This window comes from Drosophila willistoni, assembly GCF_018902025.1.
Source record: "Drosophila willistoni isolate 14030-0811.24 chromosome XR unlocalized genomic scaffold, UCI_dwil_1.1 Seg8, whole genome shotgun sequence".
In the NCBI taxonomy this organism is placed as follows: Eukaryota; Metazoa; Arthropoda; class Insecta; order Diptera; family Drosophilidae; genus Drosophila; species Drosophila willistoni.
This window is the reverse complement of record NW_025814059.1, coordinates 2,182,370-2,210,326: the sequence shown is the minus strand read 5'-3', so window position 1 is coordinate 2,210,326 and position 27,957 is coordinate 2,182,370. Positions and strand designations below refer to the sequence as shown.

General features: G+C 36.3%; 6 protein-coding genes across 8 annotated transcripts in view; 4 read left to right on the top strand and 2 right to left on the bottom strand.

The window, feature by feature from the left end:
- LOC6645865 (probable serine/threonine-protein kinase yakA) overlaps nucleotides 1-9,096 on the top strand; it is a 38,659-nt gene extending 29,563 nt beyond the window's left edge. Inside the window, exons 3-13 of one of the 3 annotated variants that reach the window (XR_002724205.2) lie at nucleotides 2,882-2,957; nucleotides 3,113-3,196; nucleotides 3,323-3,384; nucleotides 4,371-4,568; nucleotides 4,638-4,703; nucleotides 4,768-5,016; nucleotides 5,121-5,355; nucleotides 5,434-6,152; nucleotides 6,216-6,367; nucleotides 8,559-8,702; nucleotides 8,822-9,096. Coding sequence is in view for 2 of the 3 variants with exons in the window: in XM_023177601.2 (XP_023033369.2) it covers nucleotides 2,882-2,957; nucleotides 3,113-3,196; nucleotides 3,323-3,384; nucleotides 4,371-4,568; nucleotides 4,638-4,703; nucleotides 4,768-5,016; nucleotides 5,121-5,355; nucleotides 5,434-6,152; nucleotides 6,216-6,367; nucleotides 6,706-8,167 (3,303 nt within the window). In the remaining variant the exon portion in view is untranslated. Of the gene's footprint in view, nucleotides 1-2,881; nucleotides 2,958-3,112; nucleotides 3,197-3,322; nucleotides 3,385-4,370; nucleotides 4,569-4,637; nucleotides 4,704-4,767; nucleotides 5,017-5,120; nucleotides 5,356-5,433; nucleotides 6,153-6,215; nucleotides 6,368-6,705; nucleotides 8,190-8,558; nucleotides 8,703-8,821 lie in introns of those variants that run through there. The other 2 variants (XM_023177601.2, XM_002068552.4) reach the window with 2 other exon arrangements.
- Nucleotides 9,097-10,100: 1,004 nt separating this feature from the next.
- On the top strand, nucleotides 10,101-11,834 carry LOC6645864 (putative Dol-P-Glc:Glc(2)Man(9)GlcNAc(2)-PP-Dol alpha-1,2-glucosyltransferase). The gene is made up of 3 exons (XM_002068551.4): nucleotides 10,101-10,423; nucleotides 10,495-10,959; nucleotides 11,029-11,834. The coding sequence occupies exons 1-3, from the start codon at nucleotides 10,271-10,273 to the stop codon at nucleotides 11,752-11,754; spliced, it is 1,344 nt and encodes a 447-aa protein (XP_002068587.1). The 5' UTR covers nucleotides 10,101-10,270; the 3' UTR covers nucleotides 11,755-11,834.
- On the bottom strand, nucleotides 11,774-14,504 carry LOC6645925 (protein wntless). The gene is made up of 2 exons (XM_002068550.4): nucleotides 13,030-14,504; nucleotides 11,774-12,948 (listed from the first exon to the last, which is right to left on the bottom strand). The coding sequence occupies exons 1-2, from the start codon at nucleotides 14,336-14,338 to the stop codon at nucleotides 12,569-12,571; spliced, it is 1,689 nt and encodes a 562-aa protein (XP_002068586.1). The 5' UTR covers nucleotides 14,339-14,504; the 3' UTR covers nucleotides 11,774-12,568.
- Nucleotides 14,505-14,804: 300 nt separating this feature from the next.
- Nucleotides 14,805-17,361, top strand: LOC6645924 (uncharacterized aarF domain-containing protein kinase 5). The gene is made up of 5 exons (XM_002068549.4): nucleotides 14,805-14,985; nucleotides 15,053-15,919; nucleotides 15,985-16,150; nucleotides 16,224-16,567; nucleotides 16,629-17,361. The coding sequence occupies exons 1-5, from the start codon at nucleotides 14,974-14,976 to the stop codon at nucleotides 16,920-16,922; spliced, it is 1,683 nt and encodes a 560-aa protein (XP_002068585.3). The 5' UTR covers nucleotides 14,805-14,973; the 3' UTR covers nucleotides 16,923-17,361.
- A 1,005-nt stretch (nucleotides 17,362-18,366) lies between these two features.
- LOC6645923 (inactive ubiquitin carboxyl-terminal hydrolase MINDY-4B) lies at nucleotides 18,367-21,974 on the top strand. Its single transcript, XM_002068548.4, has 8 exons — nucleotides 18,367-18,441; nucleotides 18,570-18,784; nucleotides 18,879-19,047; nucleotides 20,406-20,471; nucleotides 20,578-20,648; nucleotides 20,789-20,936; nucleotides 21,010-21,081; nucleotides 21,227-21,974. The coding sequence occupies exons 1-8, from the start codon at nucleotides 18,385-18,387 to the stop codon at nucleotides 21,782-21,784; spliced, it is 1,356 nt and encodes a 451-aa protein (XP_002068584.1). The 5' UTR covers nucleotides 18,367-18,384; the 3' UTR covers nucleotides 21,785-21,974.
- Nucleotides 21,975-24,401: 2,427 nt separating this feature from the next.
- LOC6645922 (galactosylgalactosylxylosylprotein 3-beta-glucuronosyltransferase P) lies at nucleotides 24,402-26,263 on the bottom strand. Its single transcript, XM_002068547.2, has 5 exons — nucleotides 26,129-26,263; nucleotides 25,748-25,937; nucleotides 25,525-25,676; nucleotides 24,625-24,915; nucleotides 24,402-24,542 (listed from the first exon to the last, which is right to left on the bottom strand). Exons 1-5 carry the CDS (start codon nucleotides 26,246-26,248, stop codon nucleotides 24,426-24,428), a joined length of 870 nt encoding a protein of 289 aa, XP_002068583.1. The 5' UTR covers nucleotides 26,249-26,263; the 3' UTR covers nucleotides 24,402-24,425.
- Nucleotides 26,264-27,957: the final 1,694 nt, after the last annotated feature.

Here is a 27,957-nt window from a genome sequence, read left to right as displayed (position 1 = left end):
AAGATCCATCACTATGGATATAAACCTATAATAAATCGAAAGAACAAATTGTTGGATTAAAAAAACAGCTTCCTTCGGGAAGGAAAATCGTTCATAGTTATTAGTTTTCTTCATTTTCCAACCCTTGGATGCTCTGTCCCTAAACATTATTCAGTTTCTTGTGAATGAATAAACCAAATTGAACGATTTCCTTCAGTGACTCACTCACTTGATCATTCAGTGCCTCACTTGTTCACTTATTTATGGCCATATCTGATTGATTAATTTTCTAATTTTATAATAAACGAATTGGCAGATATATAAGATTTGATAAGATGACCTCAGAAAATATTAAAGTCAGTGCAGATTGAACAAGTGAGTCAGTGAGTCAACTGAATAAGTGAGTTAACGTTCAAAAAGTAAGTCAGAAGAAGACAACATGCTAAATGATAATATGAAACACAAAAGAAAATCAATTTGAAATAATTAGAGACTTTATAAACGTTTTTGTTATAATGCTTTATTAAAATAAATTTCTCAATCTTCAGTGTGTGACCACAAATTGCATTTAGATGGCAATCGAATTGACCTTTATGAATTCACTTGCCTCACAAGTTTGGTTTTCATTTGTTTTTCACTCAATCGAGTTTGCGGTTGAAACTGTCAAGGATAGAATTTTTTTTCGATCTAACCGTTTTGAGCCACTGATTGTTTGGTTAATTAAGGTAACTCAGCTTGATTGTGGCAGCCACAAAACACACAATTAACATTGATAAACCAATAAAGGTTCAACATGTTGAAATTCTCTATTTATGTAGGTATGTTTGTAAGTGATTGCACTGAGGTCAGAGCTGGCTGCCGTTGCCACTGCCACTGTGAATGAGTGCACTTGACTGTGGATGGAGATGTAAAATTATATATTCAAATGCAGTCGGCATTTGGTAATGAGTTTTGTCTCTCTCACTCTCTATCTATCTAAATCAGCTAGCTAAATCATAAAAGTAAACACTCGAAATGTATTCAAGATGACCTTGTGGACTGTGTGAGTTGTTTGTGAGTATTTGAAGCATTTTGGGCTTGAGACGATCCAAGTCATGATATATGTATACACAGATATATATAGCAATGCATTCATTCCCACGCCTTGATGCCACATTTGCAGCCAATAAATTTGAAAAGTAAATACAATTTATTTTGTTATTTGGCAATTTTTTTTTTTTTTTTGTTGTGTAGTTGTTAGATTTTTCTTTTTACATTTTGTTGCTAATTGTCGGAGAGACGGGGCAATGGAATTTCCAGTAGTCATGAGGCGGAAATGATTTAGAATCAATGCGAATAACAATTTATAATGCTTAAAGAATTCCCCAACGCCCCCACCCGCCCTCCCTTCCTACGAGACAGATGAACAAAAAACAAACCGTTTGGCGTTTGTTTTTTTAATGAGCATTTAAAGAATGCTTTTTGCTTGTCTTGTCTTAAAAATATTTTTGTTATTTTTGTGTTTTTTTTTTTTTTGGAAAGTAACCAAACTATTGTCTATGGCAACAATGAATTTGCTTTGTTTGACCCACAAGACACAAGTTTAATTTCAATTTTCGAGTTGCGTGTTAACTGAAATGAACTCCATCAAGTCAAAGCTTTGGCATTGTCTACTACTGATGAAACTCAGTGACTGGGCCAAGCCCAGGACCAATATAATTGTTTGTACCTACAAGCAAACATACAACACATATATAGATATTGTTGTCATGCTTTTTCTGACGTTTTTTTCTTCTTCTGTCTGTGGTAAGTGGTAAGTGACAACACTCTCGACAACCTGATGTCATCTTGGTTAATTTAATCATTTCGTTTTTGTTTTCCACCTCTCGGCTGACAAGCAAATGACAAACGATTCACGTCATTCAGGCAATTGCAGTGCCCACACTCATTGAGTTTTCAATAATTGCAATCGTGTGGCATAAGGCTTAACAAATAATTAATTATCATTTAGCAAGTTTATTAATAAAACAAAAAAAAAAACTATATAAAAACTCAATTTGCATTCTATGATTCAGTTAACCATATGATTAAGTTTCATCATCATCATACGACCTGTTGGCTATTAGAAAATAGAATAAACAATTTGCTTAAACTAATTGTAAGATTTGGCTTATTATAACTCTAGAACATAGAACTAAGGCCAAGTTAAGAGAAGAGCTAAGCATTACCCTTTTAGGTTTTTTTATAGAAAACTGTTAAGTAAGGCAAAGTGGGTATAGAAAACTTCTGCTCAATCTCAATGTATACACCTTCAAGTTGAGAAAGTCTAAGTCCAATGACATTAGAGAGTGAGGCCTAACAATTGTTTCTAAATTTGTTTACTTTCATTTCGCATTCACCATTAAATCATAGATGAATGTATAATTTTGTTAAATGTGCAAGAAATTCAATTAGCATTACGAGACTGTGACTATTTTTAAATACAAAAGAAAAAACAACCAGCAACTATGTACATATATACATATTTATGTACATACACGGAACCAAGACCAAGTAATGGGATGTCTTATGGTTGACCACAAATTCCATCTATTAAATTATACAACCGACTACAACACGACTGGGACCTGAAACTGGTGACCTGGGACTGTGACTGCGACTTTTACTACCCGAAGCAAAACATTTGGTATCGGAAAGAAGAAAATAAAAAAAACACATTACGACAACCACACACAACATGGAAAGTCTTAATGAAATTGAATTCAAGTGGTAGTAGAGACAAATGGTTGGTCCACTCATAAATTAGTTTTAATTTGTTTTTGAAATACAATACAAACCTACATAATGTAATGATCTATGTGTGTGTGTGTCAGTGTGTGTGTGTCAACAACTTGATCAATCTTTCTTTTTTATCGTTTTGCAGAATATACTCGATCGTTTCAATCCGGGTGCAAGGCAACTAATCGCAGCGGGCAAAAGTTACCTCAAGGCATTGCATGGTAAGCATATGAGCATATTTTTAGTAAGCATCTATCATCTAAATAATTGACCACACAAACACGATGCAGGTGTGTGTGTGTGTGTATGTGTGTGTGTACTGTATACAGTTAACTAATTTGCAATGCATTTTCGTGCCATTTTCATTCCACAACAGGTGCTGCAACCGCCTCGCGTCTATTCAATGAAGCATTGGCAAAGATTGCAATGAACGCCCAGCAAAGCGGAACGGGCGATATTGGTAAGACCCACAGAGAGTATGGAGAAGGTGGTGGTGGTGGTGCTGGTGGTGGTGGTGCTGGGAATAAATATAGCACTAAATGCATATGCATGGATTTAACTCTTTCCACTTTCATTCATTCAACAGGTTCAGCTTTGATGAGCGTTGTGAATGTTAACAAAGAGATACAGGAGCAACAGATGAATATTGTAAGTAAATCGAATTATAATTATTGTTCCTGTTCTTCTTTTTTCAATGCTAAATTAGTTAATATATTATATTAAAAGTCATTTAATATTTGACGTTAATAAATTGTTAACAGAAAGGAAGAAAGAGCATCAAATGATATTATCTATTTTTTAATTTGATTTATCACAAAAAATTATGAGGTAGATCTAGAATGAGAAACCTTTTTTTCTGGCCTTCCGATTATTATATAGTTTAGTTTATTAAATAAATGTTTAAATTCTCTTTTATAATGAGCAAATTTTGGCATTTTTTTGGTAACCTACTAAAAAAGATTTGCAGCAAAAATAAATACCCAAAAAATTCTACTTAATGCAAGTCTAGAATAAATTTCAATAAGAATTTTTATAATATATAAATAAAGTAAATGAATATATAAAATTAAACATCTGTATCAATATTAAGGGCCAACTGCCTGGGCTAACCGATTTTGAAAGATCCATTAAATATAAGAAATGGAATAGATCGTTTCTATCTCATATATTTTCAAACGAAAATGTACTTTTATAAATAATAGTTTATATTCTTTTTAGTACTCAGGGCAAAATTTTTTTAGTAAATTCTGACGTGCACTTCTATTTTTGATTACAAAAAGAACAAGAACAATATATCATTGCACTTTACAGTTTTTTTTTTCGGTACATAAATAGGACTTTTAGGCAACGACATTAAAGGATTTCAGATGGAGAAAATAGGGGACTTTCTTTCTTTTTGATTTGAAGTGCAAAATAAGTGTTAATTTTTCAAACAAAAAACAATTTTCATTTAAAAATTGTCGAAATCCTTAAAATTGAATGCCTTTTTATTGTTAATGCGAAATAATTGATCTTAGTTGATATAATAGATAAAAGTATTATTCATAATATAGACGCTAATAGCTAAAAGTATTATGATTTCACCTGGTGAATAAAGGCAAAAATTTTGATGTTTTTGATTTCTTATTAATCAGCTGAAAGCCTTCTATGTTGATCTATTGGTGCCATTGGAGACAAATCTTGAGAAGGACACAAAAGTTGTGCAGCATGAGCAAAAGAAATTTCTGCAGCAGCACAAAGTGCGCATGGAGAGCTACCAGAAGGCCGTCTCCACAATGAAAAAGCAGCGCAAGAAAAAGGCAACACCCGAGAATACCGAAAAGGAGCTTAGGGTGAGTGACCTGTGTAGAATCATTCGGATGCTGATGACTTTTTTGATTTAATAATTCATTTCATTTCAGAGTCTGCAACTGCTAGAGGATCAGAAAAAGAAACTGGATGTATTTTGCGACCAAAGCTATAAGAATGTAAGTATTGGTTGAGATTACCCTTTAGTTTTGTTTTTGGTTTTGATTCGATTTCTTTGGCCAGGCCATGACACAGGAGCGTCGTCGGTATGGCTTTGTCTTGGAGCGTCAGTGTTCGATAGCCAAACATTGGATGGCCTATCATACCACCGGAAAAACAGTAATTGATAATAATTTCGAAAATTGGCAAGAAATTGCTGCTTCTCGTGAGATCATTCCGCCGGCCGCATACGAGAGCGGCTATAGCAACAATAACAATAGCAGCGGCAGCAGCAGCAACAACAACAACAATAATAATAACAGCAGACGATTGGTGAGTCATCATTATCATCATCATCATCAGTTGATTGAGCGCTAACAACTCTGTTAACCATTTTGCTTGCTCCTAACTCTTAACTCTCAATTCTATGTTCCCAGGAGCGTATCAAAGATGTGGACGATGATCATCAGGGTCAAAACCATGGCGCCCAGTTAAAGAAATCACGCAGCATCGATGCCCCCTACGGCGATATGCGTACATTGCATGAGCGTGAGAATATGGCCGGAATATTGGGTGGCAGCAGTGGAGGATCGGCTCATTATGCCCAGAATTCATTGCCACGCGCCAAATCTGATTTTAATTTGGCATTGATTGGCACAGGACCAATGTCGGGTAATATATAGATACAAATAAAAATATATATATAGACGGATTCTAGCTATTAATAATGACTCTGTTCTTGGTACACAGGCAATAAACACAAAATTATTGAGGAGCAACTGACACAGCTTAGCGATGATCGTGATCGTGATCATGAGCGTGGCGATCAACGTCCATTGGTTAAGGCATTGTATGCCTATATGCCCTCTGGTGAGAATCAATTATCCTTCGAAGAAGGCGATCGCATTGCTTTGGTTGGCGGCAAGGCCAAGGGCTGGCAATTCGGTGAGAATTTGAGGACTCAGCACTTTGGCTGGTTCCCAGTTGCCTATACCAATGCTGAAAGCGGCGGTGAGCTGGTGCCAATCGGTGGTTTGACCATGTCTGGAGCTGGACGCCGTTATGAGAATATGCACATGAGTTATGAGCGCAATGGCGCCTCATCCAGTGGCCTAAGAAGCTATCATGATCAGCAGCAGCAGCAGCAACACAATCAATACATATCCGAGGAAAATGAGACGGCAACCTATCGTCGTCGTCGCAATCACAGCACAGAGGAATCCTCTTCGCCTACCCGTATGTTTGGCGATACCATTAAACAGCAAAAGAAATATCGTGGCATCAGTTCCGGTGGTGGCAATCCACGTCCTGGTCCACCACCCACATTGCCAGCTCCAGTGCCAAATGGTGGCCAGCAGCAGCAAAGTCAGACGTCACGCATGTTGAATAGCTCACAGAGTTTTTGTGCCACCAATGGAGTGCCAGCTGCTGTTGAGCGGCGTAAGCAGAAGCTATTGAATGGTGTCCAGGTGGGTAACCCAGCATTCTCTCAACTTATACGCTCTCTAATCATCCTCCTCTCCTCTGCTTAGTCTTCGATGAGCCATCCATCGGGCAAATCTGGAGTTGCCGCCAAGACTTCACTTCATAGCAGCAATGACAGCGGTTTCGCCAATGAGCCACCACCACAGCCGGAGGTTGACTATTCAGATGAGGAGCCGGCCACCCAACGTGTGCCCATTCGGTAGGAATTTTCATTTCATTTCTCTTCTCCTTTTAATTGTCACTAAAATATACATTTATGTTTTAGCATTCAGCTTTTTGCTTGCATATGAAAATTAAGTTTAATTTAATTTCTGTTTCTCTTTGCTTTCTCGTTTTTTTTTTTCTTTCTTTTTAACCCTTTTAATTTCATGTATTGCTATGTTTTATTGTATGTTATTCAACTCAAAAAACCACCGCCCACCCTACATTTGTGTGCTAACCAAAACTATCCACTACGAACTATCCACACCATTTCCACACACCAAACAAAAAAAAAAAAAAAAAATCATCGCGATAAAAAAAAAATACAAAAAAAAGACGACGCGCCGATACCAATTCGCATACCCATACAGTGCCCAGGGATGTGGCCTCTTGGACACTGAATCGCAATTTCGGGAATAGCGTGGACAGCCAAATCGATGACAAGAGTTTGCACCGCTTGAGCCGGCAGAGTGGTGCTGGCATCGGTGGTGCTGGTAAGATGCGCTATGATCTGATTGCCTCCGATGATGAGATACTCCAGGCATCGAGTGCTGGCTTGAAGCGTACGAAATCATTTTGGAAATTTGGCGGTGGACGCAGCGGTGAGGATATATTGGCTGGCATGTCATTGTGGCAGCATCGTGATCTTGTTGCGGCACCCAATTTGGATGAGTTACGCGACAGGGATATGGAGCTGGAGAGACGATCAAATGAGGAACGAAATGGTACATTGACCAAATCGCATAATTCAAATTCATCGCAAGAGAAACGAGAAAGGAGTATTGTTCGTAAGGATAGTTTGACTAGCACCGAGCCTTATGGTGATGATGATGAGAATATCTATGGCATAAGTCAGGCACCACAGCAACAGCAGCAACAACAACAACAACAGCAACACTCGCAGCAGCAGCAGCAGCAACAACAATCGCCACAGAGAAGCAGCTATACGCCCAAATCACGCATGAAGATCATGAAAACAATTGAGATTGATATTGAGGAGCCAAGAGAGGAACAGAGGGAACAGCAGTCAAAATCGCATACTTTAAGTCGATCGAAACCACAGTTTCCACCACATTCAACAGATGAGGGCGAAAGCGATGAGCAAGGCACACTTAAACTAAGCGATGTTAATAACTTTTTCGATGACAATCTAATAGCAAAGACCAATGGCGGCAGCGGCGGTGGTGCCGGCGGTGGTGGCCATGGTGGTGGTCATGGACATGGACATGGTTTGGTAATGAAGACAGTTAAACGACAGGATATACTTAAGCAATACTATACCAGTGAGGATGATGAATCCGATGCGGAATTAAAGTCAACTAGCTCCGATCCCTACGATTGCATTGTGATCAATGATCATTTGGTGCGCAAGGATGACAAATTGCGGGCACGTCATCATCACCAGCAGCAGCAGCAGCAGCATCAGCAACATCAACAAATGGAATTTCATACATTTCGCTCATCCACATCGACAACAGCGACGAATACGCTAAAGAAATCATTATCCAAGGAACAGGATAGCAGCACACTGACACGCAATTCTAATGTCAATTCAAGTGCTCCAACAGCCACAATATTGCCACGTACCCGCCTTCTTAAGTCATCGTCGTCGTCCAGCAATAACCACAACAACAGCAACAACAACAACAACAGCCATCACAAAAGTACCACATTGGAGCGTAACTCCAAATTGCATACGGGCAACAAAAGCTATGGCCCTTGGTATGATTTCTGGGATCAGGAGCAACAACAACATGGCATGACAGGACAAAAGTCATCGAGTGCCAAATTGAAATGATGTGAAAAATTCAAAAGATCGAGTGAGTTCAGTTTCGGTGTTTTCTTACCAGAGAAGAAAATACGCAGAGAGAGATAGAGAGGGAGCAAATGCATGTATAATAAGTATAATAAGGGCAACTGGGGAGTAATAATATTGATTTTCTATAATTTCTGCATGTTCGAAATTTAATTTTTTTTCAAATAATCATTAAACTTGACAAAATGTGAGAGAGCAAAATGTTTCATTCTTGTGCACATGAGTTTTGTTTTTTTTTTTTTTTGCAACTTAGATTTAAGCCACAAAGAATATGAATATACATATATGTATATATACATATATACGATATATGTAGTATATGTAATTTCCCTGTTTTTATTTTTAATTTCACTTTTTTTTTTGTATATTTTAGCAGGCGACGTGGCGTATATCGCAATTTTTCAATAGATTACATGTAAAAAGTAAAAAAAAACAAAAAACTCAAAAACCCAAAAAGCTAAATTCCCTAAAATTTCGCTCCCCACGTTCAAACGAAACCACTTAATTATTTGTATCTGTAAGTACTTAAATAGCTAGTTATAAGTGCTAGCCAGCGCCAAAATTGTGTATCCAAATGGGGAAGATCTATTAATCCATTCCACACAATTTCGTCCATTCGCTTAACAATCTTTGCAGAGCCTCCCAATTTGCCACTGTGAAATTGCGTCACACCAAGACCAACGATCGCTCCGCTCCCATGATCTATCGAAGCGTTAACAAGTAGCAACGACAGCGTAAGGTGGAGTTTCAGTTATGACCAAACTTCAGCCACACAAAAGATTAAAAAATACAATATAATACTATACTGAATACAAAAGCAAAAACATTCAGAAATTGTATCAGTTAGAAGCTCTACATACATATATAGATCTACTTTAATCGAACATTTTATTAAACGTGTCTACAATAAACTTTTATATATATATATATACGATATATACCGACAAATATATAATATATACATTATATGCAATATAATGCCTTATACTAGTTCCAGTTTTGCGCTGGGTTTGGATTTTGAATTTTTTAAAATCATTTTTTTTTTTATTGTAATAGTCATTAAGCTGTATTGTTTGTTAAAGAATTATATATGTTTTTAGGTACTTGTATGTTAAAGGTCACATCGAAATGTATATGCAATTATTATGCTGAATAAAATGGAAAATTGATATAAAAACAAAACGAAATCCATATGTGGGAGCCGATGAATGGTTTTTTAATGAAAATGAATCTAGATTAGAAAAATCGTTGTATAACTTAAAATCTTTAATACCTTGGCTTTGGCTGTTCTATGGTCGTCTTTTTCTTAGCTTTTAATTGAACTTTGCAGATTTAGTTTTAAAAAACTCTCAAAATTTAAAAATTTAATGCTCGTAAATTCAAATTTCAATTAGATTGTTGGAATGTTTCTTTGACAATCTGCATTAAAATATCGAAAAGTAAATTTGTGGTCAATGCTCATCATGATTTTTTCCGAAAGAAAAATAAATAATAGCATGATCCAATCACATGATTTGCTAAAGAAATCTCTCAATGGTTTCCATGGCTGGGTTTTAAAAAAGTGTGAGTCCTCGAATTATGAAATACATGTACCTAAAAAGTATGCAACAAAAAAGGTAAAAAGGCAAAATGCTCCGAAAGGCCCTAAAGCAGCCCTTACGATTGTTAAATAAAGGCTGACAAAGCAGTAAAATGTTGCCAGACTTTATAAAACAATACGTGTGCAGGAAACGCAAATATATTCCGCTTAATTTTGCAATTTCATTAAACAAAAAAAAAAATATAATTTTTAAATTACAAAATTGAGCGGGAATTGAATTCAACTTTCTGGCAGCGCCAATATTTAACATTTACCAACACTACCACCGAAATTAAGTCTTTCCCGCCGTTACGTGTTTTCGAACACTAAAGTTTCGAGTAAAGTAAAACCAGAGGGCCGGGGCTAGCTTTGACCGCGTCGAGTAAAGAGCTTTAAGAATGTTAAGCAGTAGTAAACAAACAAAATAAATAATATAAATGAACACAAAATGCACAACTAAAACGAGACAGGAAACAATAAAGAAGATCTGAGCTAAATCTGCAATCATGCACGGATCCTGGAAAATTGTCCTTCCCATTGGATTCGTGTTGTACTCCCTGCCGCTGTTTCTACGTGTCAACAGCACCTCGGACTACATCATTGATGAGGAGTTTCACATACCACAGGGCTTGGCTTTTTGTCGCAAGCAATTCGATGTGGTAAGTACCATCGAGTCCGAATCACCAATTGCATGGAGCCGGCATAATAAATGGATCATTTTTTTTCACAGTGGGATTCGAAAATAACCACTTTTCCCGGGCTTTATCTAATTGCACTGGTATTAAGTCCGTTGAACTACTGTACGGTAACTGGATTGCGTCTTCTCAGTCTTACTGGTGCCGGTATCAATATACTTTTGCTATATAAAATACGACGTCGCTCTCTAGCCGGCATCGGTGGCAATTCGTATGCAGCTCATGAGGCCATAACATTGGCGGTCCTTCCGCCATTATATTTCTTCAATCATCTCTACTACACGGACACACTGTCCCTGACCATGGTACTGCTGTTCTACAACTATTGGCAACAGGAGGCTCATTTGCCGGCTGCTGTGTGGGGCGCGGCCAGTGTATTAATGCGCCAAACGAATATCGTCTGGGTATGCATGGGCTGTGGGATCACAGTGCTGGAAACATTTGTTCAGGAGGCTGCCAAAACACGTCGTAGACATCGATTTAGATTGCTAGGATCAGAGGTTCTTAAAGTCCAGCTATAAACCAATTTGGCATCATATAATTTTTGCAAACTTTATTCCATTCGACAGCTTTGGATGCAAATTCTGGCCAGCCCGCAATTGTTGTGCAATTGCATTCTACGGATTTTGGGGAAATGCTGCTTTTACGCCTCCATCATATTGCCATTTGTCGGATTTATTTTCATCAATGGTTCCATTGTGGTTGGCGATAAGAGTGCCCATGAGGCCACCATTAATTTGCCGCAGATTTTCTATTTTGCCATCTTTGCTGCCGGCTTTGGGATCACTAATACAGTTCGACAATTGGTAACGGCCCTTAGGCTGCTGCGTCAACATCTGCTACTCTCTGGCCTGGCATTGGTGGCCATTGTATTGGTGATACATTTGAATACAGTGGTCCATCCATATCTGCTAGCCGATAATCGTCATTATACTTTCTATGTTTGGAGTCGTTTGTATGGACGAATATGGTGGTTCCGTTATGCCATGGCATTGCCCTATCTCATTGCCTTGACCATGTTGGGCTCCGGATTAAGGCATATGCCGGATAGTTTTTTGCTTATGTTTCCCCTAAGCTTGGTACTTGTTCTGTGCTTCCAGCGATTATTAGAGGTGCGATATTTCCTTGTGCCATACATAATCTTTAGACTGAATACACGACCCACACGCAAGGGACATGCAGAGTGGCTGGAATTGGGTGTGCATCTAATGCTGAATGTGGCCACCTTTTATATATATTTCACCAAAGAATTCTATTGGGAAAACTATCGTACACCGCAGAGAATCATTTGGTAAATCATCTGAATCATGATTGTCAATTATTAAATTGCTTTTCTTTATTCGTTGCATTGCTACTTGAGAGAAATTGCTCTACATTTCTTTTTTTGTTTTTTTTGTTTTGGGTTACAAAAAGGGCAAGACTTTTGCGGTCATCGTGTCTTTCCACGCATATAAATTATACATATTTATATATATTAGATATATGTTAAAATCGTTCTCAGTCAAAAGGTAGTTAATTAAATTATAATACAGTCTGAGAAAAAAAAACAACTTATATTTGTCGCATTGTTATCTTGCAATTTCCATGTTTTCCGTATTCCAAAAAGTGAAAGATGTAAAATTGTATGAAAATTCTATATATATATATATTTATATTTAAGTAAACATTTGAAAAATTGGCTTTTTTTTTTGTTGTGGACTATGTAAAATATGTATTTTGGGTTTTTGTTTAAAAAAATTTTGACTGAGAGTGACGCATGATGTTGTATGTAAAAGTAGAAAAACTTACTTAGCTAATGTAAAAGAGACTTGAATAGATAATACTGCCGATAAATATCAGTTGAAAATATAGATATATGTATGTATAGATATATATATACATACATATATATATATTTACTTATGAGTTGTAGATATACTTTGAGCATGCAAAGAAAATCTAATAATCTGATTTATAAATCCTACATAGATCAAATGGTTAAACTAGGCAAGAAAATGCTAATACTAATACAAAAAATGAGCACACACTTTGAGCGTTTCGAGCTGAGGGGTTAACATACACACAGCTCCTCCTCCATCGTCTCTCTATGTTGAGAGCAATCGATTGTGCCTAATCAAAGGCCACCTTGCGGGTAAATGAGGTGAGAGAGGATATCTCACTGGGATTCGAATCTGAGGGCAAATGGCTAAACTCAATCTCCTCGCTGGCCGCCGATGCGACAATATTCTCATTCGATTGCGTAGTCTCATCGCTGTGATGCATAGATGGCCATTGTTTATGGCTGGGCGCATATAAGATGAGCAATGCAAATATATAGATATTCCACATGCCATAGACGCCAGTGAGGAAGGCCGAAGTCAATTGTATCTCAATATGTTCGTTCCATTTCCAATGCCCCTCGGCCATTTGACCCATAATAAAGCCGGCAACAGTTAGAGCAGCACACAAAAGGGTGGCAAGCATAAGAAATTTGAACCGATAGATAAGACCTGGAGGAGATTAGAAAATACAAAAAAAAAACCATAAGTAAATAATAAAGACAAGTAAAGCTACTTTCTCTGAGTTCTTACCTTCATAGTGCAAACGACGAGCTTGTGACATGGACGGCAGTGATGTGCGCTTATCGCCAATGTTCTTAAACACCTTCCATATCATGAAGCAGAGAAACAGAAAGTAAATGGCCGCCGACACACCAGCAAGAAATATGAAACCCATGGCCACTTTGGCGCCCAGCGGAGTTGTCCAGATGGAGTAGAACGGATTGCGCAGCTGCACACCACGCTCGCTAATGTCAAAGATGAAAAGCGATATACATCCCACAACTACGGCCGAGAGATGCTTCCAGTAACGTGATCGTATGGTTGACTTGTTGCCCGAATCTTGGATAAGCATGTGTTCGCCGGCGAATATAAGCCAAAAGGAGAGCAGCATAGCATAGAATATACCTTGTCGGATATCGCTCAGTAATAGCATATAGGGCATCTCAAGACCCAGTGTTAAATACTCCAATGGCAAATTCAGAAAGGTTAAAGCACCGCCTAGATAGATGAGCATGTACTCCAACAGGGCAGGCGATCTTTGCAGTAGATGAACACGTCGCCAAAACCATACCATAATGCCCACCACAAAGGGAAACAGCACCGACTTAAGGAATAGCCACACTTTGGTAAATCCTCCATTCTGATGTATGGCTGTTAGGGTCAGATCGTGCATGTGACCGAATTGCAAATTCATTTGCTTTGGCGAGTCCAATGGGAATCGAAGATTCAACAAGTAGAAGCTATGATGCAGGGCGCCGAGTTCAAAGAGCGGTATCATATCGCAGGTGTAGAGTGTCTCTGTGGGTCCAATATGGGAAGTGTCGCAGTCTAGATAACGATGCTCTACACTGTGAGCATAAAGTTTCCAATCGTTGTCTGCATCGTCATTGTTGCGGTACGCCAGGCGCATGTCGATCGTTAACTGCAATTCCTTGGCCGGCTCATGTAACTCGGGTGAAGAGTCGTAGCCAAATTCCACTTGCAGGACTCCAATGAGATTCTGTTGCCAGCGGGTGTATTCGAGAATTTTATTTTCTCGTGGCAGCGGCAATTGGAAGACATGTACAATTTGGTTGGCCAACTTTAGAGCGTCCGCATCCACCTCCTCGCTTGTCACCTGCTTGCAGGCACCATCGCCGCGCGAGTACAGAAAGAAGTTGGTATCGTTTTGACGTGCATGATTCTCTCGGCACAATGAACCCAAGATGGTTAAATGACCCGCCGGCACTGGGGCAAAAATGCCACCCAGAAGGAAGCAAAGCACTTGACATAGCAGCAAAATGCTCACCAATATGGACAACTTTCGTCCGCTTAGGTTCTCCAGAATTGTGCCCGACATGGCGACTTCAATGTAGAGACCAGTACTCTAGACTACAGATTGATAAGCAACGCCCTCTGTTTGTTGTAAATGCCGTATAAAAAGGTAAAATAATGTAAACAATCTGCTAGACGGCTGCTAAAAAAAACTTCAAACGCACCGCAAAAGCAACAACAAAGCGGCGTTCGTATACAGAATTAGGGATGGTTAAAATTATCGATATACACTGATTCACGTAATGAAATCACTTAAGGGCATCTAACGCAATCGCTCAGTGGCTCCATCTAACATAACGTTGTTTCAATCCATTTTAACGGGAAGACGTAAATTGTGAAAATGTACCCATACATAAAATGCAATTTAGTTTTGTTTATTCATTCTTTAATATTGCAAGAGGCTGCTGACTCAATTGTCAAATGGTCCAAAAGCGCTTTAAGTAGGTATAATGAGAAAATGACAAAACAAACTTATTTGAAATTATGTACATATGTGTAAAATAGGATGTAGAATTGAACCTCAAATATTATTGGTAGGAATAATGTGCCCAGACTGCCATTATAACCATATGCTAACAGGTGAACCAATAATAATGATAACAGGTGTCCGCTTGGTCCGGCGTCCAAAAACCTTTCCTCGACCAAAGACCAAGGTTGATAATGCAAGCACTTGTAAGTACCCTCCATATGTTGCCCTTAAACCCTTATCTCTACATGAACTGAAAATCCTGTTTTGCAGCAACTGCGATTACTCTTCAATCGGCATTATTTGTGTAGGAGTTTAACTCGTCGCCGGTTCCAGAGCCAACGATATGTGGTCCATCAGAGCAATAAGCAGGACAGCAGTTCCTGGCGTTCATTGCCCATCGCACGATTCAGTTTATTGGCCTTGGGTAGCGGAGCCATTGCCTACGATGGTTTGGTAAATGAGTTCACCTACTGCGGAGCTGCTGTGCGCTTTGTGCGTTCCTTGAAGACAGCTAGCCTGATAGCCGCCGATTATATGCTCCTTAACGATAATGATGTGCAATATGAGAGCAAGCTGAAAGCATTGCATCAAAAGAGTGCCGATCGTCTGCTAGAGACATGTCTGCTTAATGGTGGACTCTATATTAAAGTTGGTCAGGGATTTGCCGCCATTAATCACATATTGCCAGTGGAGTACACGAGGACATTGTCCAAATTGCAGGATAGCTGCCTGCCCACCCCATCGTCCGATGTTCAAAAAGTGTTTCAAAAAGATTTTGGTCTGTTGCCCGAAGAGATCTATGTTGATTTTGATTATAAACCCGTGGCTGCTGCCAGTTTGGCTCAAGTATTCAAGGCCAAGCTGCCCAATGGTGAGCAGGTGGCAGTGAAAGTACAATATAATGATCTGCAGAAGCGTTTCATTAGCGATCTGGGTACCATCATATTTTTACAGGACATTGTTGAGTTTTTCTTCAAGGACTACAATTTCGGTTGGATTCTCAACGATTTGCGCAAGAATCTTGTCCAAGAGTTGAATTTTATTCAAGAGGGTAAAAATGCAGAACGTTGTGCCAAAGACTTAAAGAAATTTGATTTTGTCCGTGTGCCCCAAGTCCATTGGTCACATACGAAAACGGTGAGTCACAAAATTAAGTAGAATCGTCATAAATCTTATATTTTTTGGAAATTCTTATTCTTCAGCGAGTGCTCACCCTGGAATGGATGGATGGCTGTAAGATAAGTGATATTAAATCGATAAAGGCGCAAAATCTCAGTTTACATGATATTGATGTGAAACTGTTTCAAACGTTTTCCGAACAAATCTTTTACAGCGGATTCGTCCATGCTGACCCCCATCCTGGCAATAGTGAGTTCTCTATGGTACCTAAGTGTTTTCATATATATCATTTAATTTTGTTTTTTTGTTTCTCATCATGAAGTTTTTGTACGTCCAAATGCCAAAGGACGAGCGGATATAATATTGCTAGATCATGGCCTATATGAGGAACTACCAGCCGAAGTACGTGGACCGCTTTGCGAATTCTGGGAAGCCACTGTATTACGCAATGAAGCCAAAATGAAGACGGCAGCTCAAAAGATTGGCATTGCTGATTATATGCGCTTTGCCGAGGTTCTCTTTCAGCAGCCCATACGTATTCGAGGCGGACGTATACGCAGTAAATTGAATCAGGAAGACATCGAATACATGCAAATGGTGGCCAAAAAGAATTTTGAATTGATTATGGGTACCCTTAAAGAAATGCCACGCAGCATGCTCTTTGTGGTGAGTGCGAAGTAGTAAATACAAATATAAGACCAATTGAAATGCATTTTCCAAATTACAGGTACGCAATCTGAACACGGTGCGTGCCATTAGCCATCAGCATGGCGATGTTGTGGATCGTCCTCGTATCATGGCTCGCTATGCCCAACGTTGCCTTTACAATAAACAATCGCCCATTCAATATGTGCGCTGGCTATGTCATCGCATTTATTTTGAATATTGCATGTGGTTGACCACCTTTAAGATGCAGCTAATCAATTGGTATTTCAATGTGCTCTATCTGTTGGGCCGTGCTCCAGCTTCGGCAAAAACAATAATGCAAGATTTACTTAATCCCGATCATTTAAATCATTAATCATTGTCGGACAATTTGGTTCACCTGTTTTATTTCCCTGTCTCTTTCTCTATCTGTCCTTGACGTATGTAATTTTATTAGTTTTGAAGTAGCAAAATTTTAGTTTACCGATGAAATTAAATGCAATATTAATCATGGTCTGTGTGTGTGTGTGTTTATGTGTGTTACTTTAAAAGAACTGAAAGAAGCAATATCATCATAATTTAGAAGGCATTTTTTTTTTTTTAAATTATGGTTATATTGAATCTGCAGCATTTTTTTATCCTAACACATATTTACACTCACAATTTGTTGTGAATAATAGAAAATGAGGCATTAGCCTAATTGTGTCTGTGTATATTTTGTTATTCATTCCAAAATAATAAACCTTGAAGGCCTTATTTATTATATATTGTTAAATACTATGTGTACAATTAAAGATGAAATTTCTACATGAAAATTTTTGCAATTTGAATGAACTTGCCTGTCATTTGTATTTTAATTTGTAATTAAATTGCAGATGACACATGCTCCAAGGTTAACCACTTCTATTTAGAGCTCTCAAAAACACAACAAATCAATCAGGATAACAACTGTCTAAAATATAAATGGAGGTGGATACGGAATGGTGGCTAGAATCGCTAGCCATTGTTTCTGTTGCTGTTGCTGTTGACATCATTCCGAAATATTACGAAAATAGGCACAAATGGGCGTCAACTACATATTTCCGGTTGGATTTACATGTATGTGTGTGTGTGTGCTTTCACACAAAAACATGCCAAAAACAAAAAAAAAGAAAAAAATGAAACGAAATCACAAGAAAATCATGTGCAATATATTACATATCATATACATATGCATATCCTTGTATATGGAATATATACATATGGTTACCCTTCCTATAATCCCCCTTTCCTTATTGCAACCCACACATTTTTTTTTTATTCTGTAACGTAACACTTTCACTTTTTCGAGTTTCGTGTGCCTCACACAGAACTAAATTCAATTCAATTTCATTTAAAGTTACTTTCCCTGACTGACTGACTGACAGACAGACAAGCCAACCAGCAACCAGCCCAGCAGCAGGAAGCAAGCAAACGACCCTCTAAGTCTAAACCACCTACCATTACCCCACCCCACCCCCGTATTTAGTACAATGGGTTCCAAATTGCAAATTTCTTATCCATGTAAATCCAAGTAGTTATTTGCTTACTTTGATTGTTTTATGCCCATTGTCATTTTGGCATTGCACGACTAAAATATGAAATTAAAAATCCATGCTGAAGTGTGAAATGCCTCAAACTGGCTGCCTGGCTGGTTGGATGACTGACTGACTGACGGACTGACTGACTGACTGACTGACTGGCAGGTTAGCCGGAGCCAGGACCAAATTCTGTGCATTGTGAGAAAGTCATTTGTCGACGAATCGCTGAGCGGTGCAAAAGTAAAGTTCTACGAGCGGAAATAGAAATTAGCAGGAGCAATGAATAAAGAGTTTATCACGCAGGGTGGCACACCCATAACCGCTGAATTGGCCACGGTAATTGGCTGTACCGGTCATGCCCGTCACCACAATCATAACAATAAGAACAACAACAATAATCTCTATTTCTCTACGCCCATGTCACATCTCATTAACTGTGATCCCCAACTCTCAACGCTTTTTAGGAACTACGAAATCTTGTCTTTGGCACATCAGCCATACCCATGAGAGCTGAATGGCTACAGACATCCTTCATCTTTGGTGCACCCAAAGAGGAATTGGCATATGGACTGCGTTCACCCCGAAATGCCACACGTGGCCTGCTCTCTGTTGTCCAGGGATTTGTACTCAAGTATTTGCTATTCGCACGAAAGACGAATCGGGCTGCCTCCATGACCGAGTATGTGATCCGTTTCCCCTCCCCCTGTCTGTTCCGTCTGAGAGTTTGAAATCTCTAATCTGTGTGTGTGTGTGTATCTGTGTGTTCCCTATAGTCCCCTGTTGGCCACCGCTGAGATGCAACGAGAGGCTCTATTCTGTGCTTTGGTTGAGATAATGCGTACAATTTCGGACAAAGGAAAGGTTACCATGGTATTACCCTCGGAGGATGAGGTGTTTGTGGATCATAGTGCCAGCTATTTTCATGACTCGGTAACCGAGAAGGTTAGTAATGAATATTTCGTTCGATTTGTAACTTGAATTATGCAATTCCATTGATTTATTGGCCTCCCCCCACAAATAAATATGTATATATTTGTTTCTGAATTCATAGAATTAACATTTAAATTATTTTATTTCAAAAATTTTAAGTTCTTTATCAACAATAAACTAACTTTTACTTAATGCCAAATCAATAAAACCAAACATCTATTAGTTTTCAGATTTGAAATTTTAATTAAATATTTAAAATTGAAACATATGTTTGGGACTTTTGAAATTGTTAACTTTTTTCATCAAGGAAATATATATATATATATTTTAAGGCAAATATTATTCTCGATATAGTTTCTTAATTTTCATATTAAATATTAGCGATTTTATTTCTCACATTTTCATATTTTCCCATTTTGTTGGCGATGTGTCAAGGAAAAATCGTGGTTGGAACATTCTTAAGAAGTTTTCCTGAAAGTTTTCCAATTTGTCATTGAATATAAAATTCCTAAATGTTTTCCCCACGTCATCTTGAATAATGGAAAACGTTTCTCGAAAACGAAAAATTCAGGTTTTAGGCTCAGTATCGATTTTCAGTATGAAAATGCCCCTTATTGATAGGCGATGAAAACTATCTAATTTTTATACGATTTTACTCAAAAATATGTCATTCGACAAGAAATTCAATTCAATTTCTTTCGTAGTTTAAGGAAAAAGTACTTTGTTACAAACTAGTGTCGAAAAATGGCCTCGCCAAAAGGACCAACAAATTCCATACACAATTCAGATTTTCAACTGGGGCTAAATTAAAAAGTTTGTGGTTTATCTTATTTTATTTTTGGTAGATCTACAACTTCTTCAAAGAGTTCATACTTCTATCTTTAACATTTACGATTTACGATTTAAAAGTCTTTAATATTTGCCTACAAAAAATCGCAGTTTTCTTTGTTCAAATGCAACCGTAAAAAAAAACAGAATAAACTAAGACAATTTTTTTGGTTCATTATCTGAATACAATAACCAACAAATTGCAGAAAAAATTCTATTATGTTACTTAGAAGCCGAGAAAATCAGAACTAAGGTCAAAAAAAAAGTCATAGATTCGTGGCCGCCACTGTACATGCATATGTATGTATATACTAGTAGAAAGCATTAAATTTCTTATACATTATAGTACATATACTATATTAATATATTCTAGAAAGAATTTTTATATTTCTTCTACTTTTTGCAGACCATTTTTTGAAACCAAGGAGAACTCAAAAACTGTTTTATTCATTTGTTTTTGGTTTTCACTACTAGCAATATCAATATCCTTTATATTTCTGTCCAATCTATTGCTATATAATTTGCTTTTCCTATATTTCTAGCTATATGTCTTTACCTTATCGCCCAATGATGAACTGGAGCATTTTATAAAACGAAATTTTAAATACGTAAGAAATATCAAATTTAAATTTTACATAAAAAACAAAAAAACTCAAATATTTTAATAAGAAAATTTAAATATTTCAAAGATTTGCAACTTAAATCAATTAAAAGTTTTCAGAAGAGGAGACACCGGGGACTCTGCTGTTTCTTTATAGCGCCGTTCTCACACGATCGATGGGAAAGTAAGACGATGTCTGACGATTCTTGAGTATAGAGAAGTGTCCCCAAAAAAAAATATGAATATTTTAAAATCAATTTTCAATGCAAGAATGAAATTTATTTATTTTACATTGTCCTTTTTTCTCCTGCAAACTTTATTAAGGGTGCGAACTGATTTGGATTCGAAATCTCCTTTGACCATGAGCAATCATGAGGAAGGCTCACTAATGATTGTGACACTATTGTTGACTGGCCGTGCCACGCCCTATATACACAATGGCGTGATTAATGTGGGCGATGAGAGTAGTTATGTGAGTTATGTCTCACACTTTTTTTTTCACAAGTTATTGAATTTTTTTTTGGTCGGGGGGCGGCTCATTGCAGGCTGTGCCACAATATGGAGTATTAAAACGTTGCATGATCGGTTTGCTACTTTGGGATATCGAATCGTCCAGTGTGAGTAGAAACACAATTGAAACTTTGAAATATTTATCAATATTTATCGTGAACCTATGAGTTTTTTTTGTTTCTTTCTTTCTGTTTTGCTTTGCGTTTTTGGTTTGCTTTCTTTTTTTTTCTTTTGGTTTTTTTCCAAGGACAGGCCGCTGTCAATCAATCCCGTCAGCCGGGGTCACGTCTGAAAACTCCAAATTATCCCATTTGGATAACCAGCTGTACGGGCCATTATGGTGTCATCTTTAATAAAAATCCGGATCTATTACGAAACTATCATGCTGAATCACGTTTCGATGTGAATTATTATAGCTGTTCGGGTCATCAGATATTGATGACCATCGATAATCGTACATACAATGAGCAAGCATTGGTCATGTTGGAGCGGCAACCAATCACACCGGATAGTACCTCGCTGTCGGGCAAAACGGCCAACAAGGATGAGCTGCCTGCTTCTGCTGCTGCTGCTATATCTGGTGGTGGTGGTGGTGGTGCTGCCGGTGTTGGTTCGGCTGGCGCTAGCGGCGGTGTTGGTGGTGGTGCTGGTGGCACTAGCAGTGGCAACGATACTGTCGCCGTCGGCAAGGAGGAGTCAACGCTGAATACGCCATTGCAGCGCTTGATTCATACCAAGTGGGAAGAGGCAACTATAAGCTTTCACGTGCAGCCATCGATGTTGAGTTATCTTTTTAGTACCACACAGTAGAATGGCTAGAATGACAAAAACCAAAACCAAAAACAAGCAACAGAAAATCTTAATGGAATCGTCCTAATACACACAAGATAAAGATATAGTTTAAATCCAGGTTCATATATAGTATAGGTAAAGCAAGTCAGGTGGTTGTGTAGGATCGATGCCAAAACCCAAAAACCAAAGAACAAAATTCAAATATATGTCAAGAGATTACATCTTTACTTTTTATATATTCAACTCTAATTGGCATCGCATTCATCTAGTTTCGAAAGGCATTTCTTTTATGTTATTGAATTCAATTTCGAATTTAGTTTAAATTTTTAATTTCTACCAAAAAACAAAAACAAAAACAAAACAAAACAAAAACTCAATGAGCATGTAAGCTTGTTATGTTGTCTCTTGATCTATGATATAAATCGACATGCTTGGCGTAATGACCCAATTTAAGGCCTAAACTGAGTATACAGTACACGGTAACAAGTAAGTTGGCAAAAACTAAACAAAACCTAAAAATAAAAAACCAAAACATTTACATATATTATGTAGTTAATGGCACCTACTTACTTACCGTAAAGGCTTTCCTTGCACTAATCTCCTTTCAAAAAGCAGTTACTAGATTTGCTTGACAAAAAAAAAACAAACAAACGTAAATATTAATGATGATCTTTTTAGATTTATAGATTTCTATTTTGAAATTTGATCTATATAGATTTTAAAGAAATTTCAAAAACAAACGAAGAAGAAACTCAGTTTTTATATCCTTGCAAAATTCTTAAATAAATTTCTTTAAATAAGCTTCTATCGATTTCGTTTTCTATATTATGATAAATTTCTAATTAACACTTTTCTATATATCTACCAAGTTAATTCTCAATAAATTACTATTTTCAAACTATATATTATAGTGGTCCGACTCGACAAATTGCTAAACTTGATTTTAATTAGATAACAAAAAGCTTAAATGCCATGTTTTATTTCAATATTCTCACGCTGATCAAAAATATATACATATATAGTTTATTCAACTAAAATTATATACAAATACCCTCTACAAGGATATAAAAATATTAAATTTGCAAATAAATCAAACAAATTTCTATAAAAATTTATTCATTGATCAAATTTTACTAAGATTTCTATAAATAATTGAAATAATTTAGAATGCAGTTGAAAGTTTTATGTTAAATCTTTTGCCCAGAATGAAAGCGATTCCAAATATAGAATTTACAAATGCAAATGCAAATAATAGTCTTTTAACTTTAAAGTTAAAGTTCAATTTAGTTAGTCAATAATGCATAACGATTTAGCATAAACTTGTATTTCAATATTATGCTTGCTTTTAGGGTATTAGACTTAACCCTTTCCCCCCAACAACAACTAGCTTAGTAGTTTACAATAAAAACAAAAAAAAATAAAAGCACATAAAGTCAAAAGTGCACAAATCTTCGATTTGTCGATTTCTACTGTTATATTGTTAAACAATACAAAAATCATTGAAAATGGGTATTTGAAAAAGATAAAATGAATCAACAAGTCGATGAATGAATGAAACAGACGATGGTAAATACACGTAAAATATTTCCAAAAAACTATCTTTTAAAAAAAAAAAAATTGAAAAATATAAGAAGAAAAAAAAAAATGAAGGCAAATTTATGAAAAGGAAACCAAAAAACTAAAAAAAAACTATGCAAAAAATTTTCACAAATCTGCTGAGACAAAAAAAAAAAAAAAAGAAAAGAAAGAAGAAAACGCCTCTCTCTCTGTTTATCTCTCTCTATCTCTCTGTCTGAATTATATATCTTGAAGAGCGACTGAGCAGGAATATCCAACGACAGTTGACTTGATGTTGCCGCCTGGAGCCACTAGACGCATTAAACTAACTAACTAACTAACTAACTAATTGATTAATTAGCTTAACTAACTATATTTATGTATCCAAGTAGAATACACCAACATGCTAAATGCTTGTCATACAAATTGTTAAACTAATAAAAATAATTCAATTGTCAAAAAGTGCATTCATTATGATTTACTTTAAAAAATTAAAATTCAAGTGTTAGAAACTTAAAAGTGAATTTTAATTTAACTATACATACAACATTAGGTCTAAAAGTCGACCTAATCTCTATGACTAAACTAAATAGTAACAGAAAATCAACACTATTTGAATGTACCACTCTTATGAGATCACATTGCGTATACGTAATAATAGAGTTGCCTTTAGGATAACGAGTATGGCCACAGCCCTATAAAGCTAGATAGAAACGTAACCATTTAGCCTAAAGGGACCCACATGTCGTATACGTTATCTATGGATCATGGGGTTCTATGGGCGTTTGCCATTAATAATCAGAGCTGCTATTGTTAACGGATTTACCAGACCAGTTTTTGTTTTTGACTTCAAGCCGAATTACTTTAACTTTTAGTCATTTCATTTACTTTATGCCACCCAAGAAAATGTTCTATTTTCTTTAATATGTTGAGTATTTATTTATTTCATTTATAGGAATTATTATAAGTAAGCAATGCGACACCTTCGAATATAAGTACGCCAATTACAAAATGTTTCAAATTTATCAATTTTTTATGTAATTTAAACTAAAAAGAAGATAAATGAGATTTTCTTATATCTAAAAAATACATCTAACTATAATTACGATTTTCGTACTAGTAACATTTCCAAATATTTTAGATTTGTATCATTATGAAGTGTCTCATTGAATGGCTTTGCGGGGCCATTTTTCACAGATTGCGTATGCCAGACGAGAATCTAAACGGTGGAGGGCGGGGGGAGAAAAAAGAACATGACAATGAAATCAAACAAAACATCAATGGCATTTCGAATTTCTTACATCTGTACACTCGTCGGCCAGATATTCGATATCTGACCTCTCCAACGGCTCGAGACTCTCAAGAAATAGAGTCTCCTCAAAACTTGTTTTAAACGGCACCTTGGCATTTGGTCGCTCATGAAGAAATTTAACACTGACAGCAAACCCAGCCATATCAATAGGATATTTTCGACCACCAATCCAGCCATCATAGTAGCCATCCAATTTGCCATTCCGTATAATTGGGCTACTAACTCCAGTGCTTGTCACTAGACCAACTGGCCACATGCCGACTTTTTGTATATAGCGCATCTATAAAATGATAAATATACTCGATTAAGTACACAATTTTGTTTCAACATCCGAAATTTCAATTAACTTGAGCTAAAGGTCGAAACCTTGAATAGAGTTGACGAAATATATGCAAGTGGCCCATATAAGCCAATAGAGTATATACTCTATCTATCTGGCCAACATAAAGGACAAAGCTCTATTCGAAATATGTTTATTCGAAGTTATAAGGTCCGATTGAACTGTTTTTAAGTATATAATCTGTTTGCTTGAAAATGATATTGACTTTTACAGGATTCTCAAGGACTATTCCTTGATAGAGGAAACATTGTTATGATAAGTTTTACTTATCCAGTTTAAAAACGAAGGGACAAGATGTCGAAGCCTTGATTTTCTACTACATTCGTGTTGATTCTTACTTCTTTGATCATGAATATATCCGAGTTATGTCATACTTGAACATATCAATGATTAGATTAGCCAACATTCGGCATTGTTGATAGTTCTTGGTTGATTGAGTGTCTGTTATGAACATTTCATTTTGGGTATTTTCCTCTCATTCGTATTCGTTTTCATTTGGTTTTAAGTTGACATTTTAGGCTTGTGATCAATCACCTACATAACATTTACCTCTTCGAATAAACTAATATCATAGGTATTATCATCATCAGCAAAATAGAATACACCTTCAGTGGCATTGGCTCTTAAATATTCGAGACCACGATTGCGATTGGAAACACCGCGTGGTATATAACCTTTTCTATATTGTTCAGGCATGGGTGCTGCATACAAGACAAACAAGAATAGTCAATCAATTGCCTTTCATATTGTAGAATCATATTTGATCACTTACCCAATAGATACACATAGGGAACACCAATGCGATCCAGAATGTGAGTAACCAGGGGATGCCAATCATAGGCATCCTCAATGACCAGCCACAGTAAGTTTTTCACATGCTTCAGAGTTTGGCCAAGACGTGTCAATTCGGCCAATTGTTCAGGTCGTCGATAAGTTGGCGTAATGATATACAATGGCGGTGGCTATAGAGATTAAAATGAAGTATACGTTGCAATTATTATTACTGCTTAGGAACATTGATCATAACTATCATTGTGTTATTTTAGTCAGTTATCAAACTACCAATTTCTCTTCCATGTCTCTTAAACATCCAGATATGAAATTGTCATGTTTAATCAAAGAAAAGATTTCAAAACAGAGTATAATTAATTACCTCAGTGTTCTTATTATCGGAAGGCGGCAGATAAGTGGGTACACAATGGAGCAGTAAGTATATTAAAACTGTTCCTATAAATATGATCAGATACATTCGGGTAGATTTGGCAAGAACCATTTTGGTGCTTGTATTTCCAAAACTATAATATTGTGACTTCATTGCAATTGGTCTATATACATTTGTATACCTATAATGTATAAGATGAATTTTAATATTCCACGATTCCAACAGTATTTTTAGTGCGTCTTAAAAGAGATAGAGATAGTTGTTCTTATTGATCTTAAGTATCCGTATTATTCACATTTTATGTTTTGTGTCACATTGAAAGATATGAACCTTTTGCACTTCACTTTCCATATTCAACTGAAAGAATCTATAATGCATAATAGCTATTTTATATTAGTTCTTTGAACTATAGTTAACATACACTAGTTACTAACATGTGTCTTGTGCCAGAAATAGCGACACGAAAATGCTTTTATCATTTCACAATTTTGCAGTCCAAAATACTGATAACAGAAGAAGATGAAAAAAAAAAGTAATACCAAGTGTATAAATTGAAAGAGGAAAAAGAAAAGCGGAAATTGTTTGAACTACAAGATGACACAACAAAAAACTAATAATTAATGAAATTTGAACTTGAAAGCGAGAGTCCATATCTCATGATAAAAGATTCCTGATAATTTTAAAAAAATATATACATATATGACTAGTATATCAAGGTCTAATATTAATATTGTTAAGACATAACATTAGCAGTAAATGGTTTTATCATTCTTCTTTAGTCTTGCTAAAGATATTCATCGATTTCTTAATAGAAATTTGTTTACTGAGAAAACTCTTTACTCACTTTTGAAATTTCAGTTTGACCTTATTTTAGTTCTGGTTTTATGTCCATCGATGAAATATGAATCTAATGCTATCCCTATCGCAAAAGTCAAGATACATTATAAATAGTGAATTTTACATTGCAAAGGAAAGATGATTGCTTCCTTCAATCTGTAATCCACATCGACTACCTTGAGAAGAGAAAAATTGGTCACAGGATTTCACTATGCCCATTTTAGTGAGTCAATTAGAAGGACAACTCATTCTATCACAACTCCGTCTTCGTCACGGCCAATTTGATCAAATACCAATATCCTCTTCCTCTTCAGATTTGACATAACAAAAAGATTAGCCTAATAAAAGTTCAAGTCAAAAGATTTCATCATCATCTTTCAAATTTTTCGAGTTTTGCTTTTGTTGTACTTTCAGGACCAATGCAACATTTTGTAGACCTCTTTCGGTCATCCACATTTAACCACTTTTGTGCCCATTTGCCATTTGAAATAATTGTTAACATATTTGGGCTTAAAATTGTTAAGAAAATCTTTTTTTGTATCATTTTATTAAATGTTTCATTTGCATAAAAATGATTGAAATACCTGGTTAACCTGAAACTTGCTGACATTCTTCATCTTTCATATTATTTGTTGAATAAGAGAATAGTTTAGTTTAGTTTAATTTTGTATTTGTTTTTTGTTTGATTTTGTTTGTTTTTGTTTTCGTTTTCGTTTTTGTTTTCATTTTGTAGATTAAAGTAGCTGGGAATATTCTGTAAGTTTCTTGAGAATATGAATAGAATGAAGTTTTACCCTTGAGGTTAGATTGTTATTAATTTGCTTTTGTTTTCAAGATTTAATAAGTACCTAACTAAATTGTTTGTCTTTGTTTTTTCTTTTTTTTTAGCTTCGCTTTTTTTTTCTTGTTTTTACGTAATATTTAATATGCGAATTTGTTGTTGTTGTATAATTTGTATAAATTGTTTAATACCATTTTTCACA